This window comes from Sorghum bicolor, chromosome 10 (assembly GCF_000003195.3).
Source record: "Sorghum bicolor cultivar BTx623 chromosome 10, Sorghum_bicolor_NCBIv3, whole genome shotgun sequence".
Taxonomy (NCBI): domain Eukaryota; kingdom Viridiplantae; phylum Streptophyta; class Magnoliopsida; order Poales; family Poaceae; genus Sorghum; species Sorghum bicolor.
Window position 1 is genome coordinate 2595519 of NC_012879.2, and position 7201 is coordinate 2602719.

General features: G+C 45.5%; 2 protein-coding genes across 2 annotated transcripts; both read right to left on the minus strand.

Moving 5' to 3' along the window:
* Positions 154 to 2436, minus strand: LOC8070717 (probable receptor-like protein kinase At5g20050). The gene has a single exon (XM_002437763.2). The coding sequence runs from the start codon at positions 1792 to 1794 to the stop codon at positions 421 to 423; it is 1374 nt and encodes a 457-aa protein (XP_002437808.1). The 5' UTR covers positions 1795 to 2436; the 3' UTR covers positions 154 to 420.
* LOC8068759 (putative cytochrome c oxidase subunit 5b-like) lies at positions 2584 to 5320 on the minus strand. Its single transcript, XM_002437764.2, has 6 exons — positions 5115 to 5320; positions 4945 to 5030; positions 4789 to 4839; positions 3323 to 3389; positions 3041 to 3120; positions 2584 to 2950 (listed from the first exon to the last, which is right to left on the minus strand). The coding sequence occupies exons 1-6, from the start codon at positions 5251 to 5253 to the stop codon at positions 2876 to 2878; spliced, it is 498 nt and encodes a 165-aa protein (XP_002437809.1). The 5' UTR covers positions 5254 to 5320; the 3' UTR covers positions 2584 to 2875.

Below are 7201 nucleotides of genomic sequence, written 5' to 3' on the forward strand. Positions count from 1 at the left end.
AATCGCGAGACGAATCTTTTAAGCCTAGTTACTCCATGATTAGCCTTAAGTGCTACAGTAACCCATATGTGCTAATGACAGATTAATTATACTTAATAGATTTGTCTTGCAGTTTCCTGACGAGCTATGTAATTTGTTTTTTTATTACTTTCTAAAAACTCCTCCCGACATCCTTCCGACATATCCGATGTGATACCCAAAAAATTTTCATCTCCAATCTAAACAGGCCCAGTAAAGTTGATGTGTGCCAAACAAGCCTGAAAAGTCTGAAACCACTCACCAAGTCAGCACACAGCCACTGCCACTCCACTCTCGGTCTCGGGTAGTCCAGTCGCAGCATCTTGCACACATCCTGGTGGAGTCGGGAGTCTTGAACTCTTGAATGGCTGATCGATCGCTACGGAATTGCCGCGGCGTGCGCTACCGCCCGGACAGGTAGGAGAGCGCGAACGATTCGCCCATGCTCATCGCCGACGACGCGGCGGTCCCCGCAGAGCCCGGTCCCGGTGGCAGCGCGGGCAGCCCGAACGGGCCGGCGCCTGGGTCGAGCGCGAACAGGTCCACCAGGACCATGTCCGACGGCGGCGGCGGGTCCACGCTCGCGGCGGCGCCGCCACCCCTGGCCTCGAGCATCTCCACGACGCGCGCCATGGTGGGGCGCGCCCCGGGCTTCTCCTGCGCGCACCACAGCGCGACGTGCGCGAGCCGCCTCACGCTGGCCTCGTCCACCGCGGACGAGACGAGCCGCCGGTCGAGCACCTCGACCACGCGCCCTTCCCGCGCCATGTCGGCGACCAGCTTCGGGAAGTAGGACCACCGGCGGGACCCGCCGCTGGGGCCAGGCTCGGCCTGCAGCTGCAGGTTCCGCCGCCCGCCGAGGATCTCCATCAGCACCATCCCGTAGCTGTACACGTCCGACTTCTCCGTGACGCCGGCGCCTAGGAGCCACTCCGGGGCCAGGTACCCCGTCGTGCCGCGCACCGTGGTCACCACCCGGCTCTGCTCCTTCCCCATCAGCGTGGACAGCCCGAAGTCCGACACCATCCCGCGGAGGCGGTCGTCGAGGAGGATGTTCTCCGGCTTCACGTCCAGGTGGACCACCTTGGCGCGGCAGTCGTGGTGCAGGTACGCCAGCGCCTTCGCCACGTCCACGGCCACCTGGTACCGCTGCACCCACGTCAGGCACCGCCCGGCGGCGCCGTGCTGCGGGAAGATCCACTTGTCCAGGGACCCGTTCTCCATGTACTCGTACACGAGGAACCGCGGGCCGTTGCGGACGAGGCAGAAGCCGAGGAGACGGACCAGGCTCACGTGCTGCACGCTGCCGATGGCCGACACCTCCGACCTGAACTCCTTGTCCACGTGCGCCGACCCGTCGATCCGCTTCACCGCCACGGACGTGCCGTCGTCGAGGATGCCCTTGAACACCGTCCCCGACGAGCCCCGCCCCACCACGTACTGGAAGCCGTCCGTCGCCGCCGACAGCGCCTCCAGCGAGAACCTGCTGGGCAGCCCGGCGACCTTGCGGAAGTAGCTGTACTCCACGCGCACCGCCGACACCTCCTCGCCGCCGTCCAGCACCGGGCGCCGCGCCATGCGCTCGGCCCGTCCATGGGGGCTTAGCGCGTGGTGCAGCAGCACCGTGACGGTGCCCGCCAGCGCGGACGACAGGATGACCGCCGTCGAGAGGTAGAACGGCCTCGACAAGCGGAAGCAGAGGAACAAGGTGAACTCGAGAGCCACAAGCACGACGGCCGCCGCGCCGGCGAGGACCTTGGCCTTCCTGCCCTCCATAGATCACGCCAGTGCCATCACCGCCCGGCGACGTCGCGGCTTTGCCACTGACTTGACCTTCCGTTCTTGCACTTCGTCGTCGTGTTCGGACTAGCTTTGATGTAATGCTTAGTAAATATAGAGAGATAAGTAAAGGTTATGCAGTGCTTTGACGAATTTAACGACAGTGACGTCTCAACCAACCCAATGCGGAACAGTGGCCTTTATATTGGAGTTGCAAACTACTGACTCGATCAGACAAAGCCAAAGGATAGTGGTAGCCTGATAGGTAGAAGAACGGTTCAGATGAAGAATTGGGTTAAATGTCAGTGCAGATGGTACCACGTCATGGCGAATTACTCCTAAATTTCGTTTTGCATAGAAGAAACTATCACTTTGGTTCACTTCCATGGTCAAGTTGAGGAAAGAGCATACTACTGATTCAACGGCAAGAATGACATCAGTGTATAGAGATTTGTTTGGTGTCGGTGTCTGTATTTTGGCCAAATCCAAAGTTGAATGTTTCGTCCATGACGATTCAACATTTAAGCAACATCACTGATTCATCCACATTGACATTTGGAAACCATGGATCAATGAGAAACAATATTGGTCTTCTCAAAATAAAGGACACAAAAATTATCTTTGACCGTTTCGTTGAAGCCACTGCTTATCTGATACATTCTCAACTGCAGCTGCAATTTCAATAGATCATGGTGTGAGCAATATTCAGATAAATAAATTTATCTTTTATCTTGTTTCAACAGATTTGGTAAGGGCGACAGGGGAACATATATATATATAATCATCTTGATAAATAAGTTTTTCTTTTATCTTGTTTCAACAGAACGTTGTTGAATAGCAAAAGGGCACCGTTGTGTAATGAATCCCATTATTTATATAGCCGAGTTTCTGTAAGGATCATGTAACAAAAACCACGTGATGTTCCAGCTTCCTAGCTGTGTGGCAATTGGCAAACAGGTTGACATGGTCAGGTCTACTGAACACTACAAGGCCAACAGGCTGAAGTTCTGCACAGCTTCACAAGGCTGTGGCCAAAATGGTATTGGCACTGCATTTTATTGCCATGCGCTGCAGAACCTTAGTGATGGTGGTGGTGATGGTCATCGTCATCATCATGTCCATCTGGAGATCCTCCTTGCCCAATCACATCAAGCTGTGGAAATAAGATGAAGATACAGCATCTCATCATGCTAAAAACTACTCTTGGAATGCAAGCACCTTATGTCGAGAGTAAACAGCATACCGTGAAATATTGAGTACAGACAGGGCATTCATGTGGCTTGCCTTTCTCCAACCAAAACCACACCACATCATGTTCATCTTCTGTGAAAGGTTCACAAGTGCAGTATAGGCCAATTAGACAAGTTAGACTGAAAGGGTAGACCCAGTGCTGGAGGCTACCACTGAGTGGGGTGTGGGGAAGGGAAAAACCAAGGCTTTAGAAAAAAAAATCTTGATAAAATACAGGCAAGGATTCAAATTCTGGAAAAAACTAGGGGGGATATTTAGCAGAGCAGTAGTGTACCTCCTTCACCGCCAGGGCAACCAACAATCCTTTTGTTGTAGTATGACTGAATCACAGCAGGAGCTTCCTAATGGAGGGAACAATGGATATTAGTCCTGATGAACCACGCAAGAATCAAAATGAATTTATAACTGAATAATGATGCAAAAGACACATGTAAGCAAAAATCATAATTCATATAGAACTCTAGTAAAGTGATTCATCGACAGGCTGAAGATAAATGGAACCTAGTATCAGTTGGTCAGCTGTAAAGCTCACTGAATTCCAAAGTGATGTAATCAAAGGACAAAGTCACTACAATAATAAAACACGAAGATTCAGTCATACAAAGACCAGCTACACAGCACATTGCCCAAAATCAGGATAACCAACCTCAGAGTCTGAGAATGCAAAAAGAAAGCCAACTAAGAAATGACAAATTCTGCTGAAGCAGAGCAACTTATATATTATGTATTCACCATGACAAACAGGGCAACATCAAGGATGGTTCACTATAGCTCTTCATAACAGCAAGGCTCACATGGACATGGAACACATGAAGAAACATATATAACCTTCAGCCATAGAGTTAAACTACAGATTCATCATTCATGATACAAGCCTTAAAATTGAATTGTTTAGGCAACAACGACAACACAAAGATAAACAGCAGTAAGCAGACCAAGAAGCACTAGGTAATTAACTCAAATAGCAAAATCAAGATGCCTGCAAGCACCTTCACAAAAAAGATTGCCTGCAGTATTAGAAATTGAATAAGTGTGCCATAATCAGTGTTTCCAAATCAGTATGTTACAGAGAACCTAAAAAGATGATATAATATGCTAATATAGTTGATCTACTAAAGCTATTGTGGATTCAAAAAGAATAAGACCATTTTAAGAAAAAACCATTTGATAAAAATGTGTAAGCAAACACTATTATATGTCATGAAGAAAGGGTCCCGAGCTAGAAACTTTTTTGTGAGTCAAAGCAAGAGTTAAGATAACAAATTGCCATTGAGGAACTTGGATTGGCACGCACCCAACAAACTCAGTTGCCAACCCAACCCACAACTATGAGCATGTACTTAATCACCAAGCAGTACTTAATAGATCAAAAATGATTCATTGGCCTCGAAACTACAGCCATGACTGAAGAAAACGATCTATACATGTGAGCTGTGACATATTTTCCCCAAAGAAACAAAACAGTTCCATTGACTTTTCAGCTCTTATCCCAACATCTAAAAATGTGTCTTCTCCAATTCTACGGTCTACGTTCAAACAGCATTTCAGTTTAGGCAGACAAATAAATAAATCTAAACAAACAATGTCATCCACAAGTGCAAGTCAGATGACCACACATTGCCATGTAGGCACACTCTCACGACTCACGAGTTACAACCCCATCCTGAGCAATCAATTCAGAAATCCCAATTGCTCACGCTCCAAATGAAATGTAGAAGATATCAAACCGAAATCACCCACCTTGGTGCCAAAGGGACCGACGGGCGCGTCCATGTCAAACCTCTTCTTCCCCTGAATAGAAAAAACAACCAAATCCAACAAAAAATTAATATTTTTGACAAAGAAATAACCCCGTAGTAAGAAATGAAGCGGCGGCAAAGCAGCCATGCGGGGGACCTGGAGTTCGGCCTCGATCTCCTCGCGCTCGAGCCCCGTGGCGATCGGCATCACGTCCTCCACCCTCGTCCTCGTCCCCGCCGCATCTGAGGAGAAACGCAAGCCTTCGCATCAAATCGGGGGTACCGCCTAAGCTTGTGACTTGTGAGGAACACAAGAAGAGTCGTCACCGAGAGTAGAGAAGAAGAGGGGTGCCGGCGCCTGCGTGCGGGAGAGGCCAGAAGCGGCGGCGGCGGAGGCCGCCGGGGAGCGGGGTCCGAGGGCGGAGCGGTGGTGGCGGAGGAGGAGGGAGGTGGCGCGCTTCCACATGGCGGGCCGGTGAGGCAGCGGCGGCACGAGCGGGCGGTAGAGATGGTGGTTACACACAGAATCCGGCCAACTTGGGTGTTTTCGGCCTATAGACCGCCGGTGTGGGGGGACCCACTTGTGGTGTAAAATTTTGCAAATTTCAGCAAAATGTCTAGAAAGAAGCCGTAAAAAATTGTAATATTTCTAAACTTACTCCGAAACAGCAATTTATTGGCGATCAGTTTGCACTTGCAACTTGCGACTAATGACTGGACTTTTGAAATAATTAATATTATACGAAGTGGACCTTTTTTTAAGGAAAACAAAGTGGACAAAAGACGATGCCGAGGTCGTGTTTAACTCAATAACGATATTTTCCTCTTCTAATAAATCAGTGAACAGTATTTTTAAATATGACTTTTCTAACCAGCGAATAAGCTTAAAGTACTACCATAGGCCCCAAATACAATGGGCTTCGAAAGACTTTTTTAAAATAGTATTAGACCAACTCCAAAAGTATCTTGATTCTTTCTAATTGCTCCTAATCGATAGAAATAGAGATTTTTCTAACAAAATATCCTTCAATATATCTTTAGTTAGATTTTGAAATACATTTATCATCTTTTCGTGAGAATGGTTCTAAAGAATGCGCAAGATATAAAAAAAACCTATTGGAAGGTGGAAATTCAAATGGATCTTCAAGTGATAATTTAGAGAGTGAGTTTTTTAGAAAAAAAAAAACACTTGAAGATACTCTTGCTAGATTAGTCTAGAGAAAATTTGCACAAAAATGATATCGACTAACTTCAAATGAGCAGTAACTATATATATCGTTGGCACTCATAAATCAACTACTATATCATAATGTAATAAATATTTTTATTTGAAAATACGTGATAAATTAGGTTAACCCAACAAAAGACTTATTAGCTCATTTGCATTAAAGATAAATATTATGTTTATATTTGGAACCAATATAATTATAAAGCATTAAAGGTTTAATAGAATTTTGAAACATATTCAAACCAACATTTTTTTAATGAGAAAGGACTCTAACTCCCTAAAAAAGGACTCTAAAGTTTGCTCATATAAAGGTGATAATCCTTTATCTTTCTGTTTTACCTTTTTTAAGGCCTTGTTTAGTTTGCAATTTTTTTGGTTTTTGCTACTGTAGCACTTTCGTTTTTATTTGACAAACATTGTCCAATCGCAGAGTAATTAGGCTCAAAAGATTTATCTCACAAATTACAGATAAACTGTGTAATTAGTTTTTATTTTCGTTTATATTTAATGCTCCATGCATACGACCAAAGATTCGATGTGACGAGGAATTTTGAAAATTTTTACGAACTAAACAAGGCCGGACATGACAAGTGCCCGAAATTTTATGATGTCACCCATGCTTGTTTGTTACAGTATACTAGTCCAAAAGTGAAAATTGTAATGTGTTGCTGACGTTGGGGCACTTTAGATGTGTGAACATGACAATCATTCAGACCATGTTTAGTTTCGACCTAAAAACTTTTCATCGTATTATATCAAATATTTGGACACATGCATACCACATTAAATATAGATTAAAATAACTAATTGTATAATTTATATATATTTTATAAGATAAAATTTTTTAAGCTTAATTAATTTATTATTAAATACTAATTGTTATAGTTACAAATACGATTCAGTACAAAAAAAAACTTTTCTTACCACGAGCTAAACAAAAGCTGCACGCACTGCAGGCACCACATATTGTTAGCTTCACCATAAAATTATGCTCCACCTCGTCCTTAAATGAGTTGGAGCCGATACTCTCTCAACACAAGCGACATCTTGCCTCTACTATGGTTCAACACTAGCTTAACTTTTAGCCAGAGTTTCTCAACTTTTTATGTGTGCCACAAGGCAAGATATAGTGCTGCTTTAACTTTTTGTTAGGCTTTCTACAACGCACCAGGCTAGAGTGCTGCCC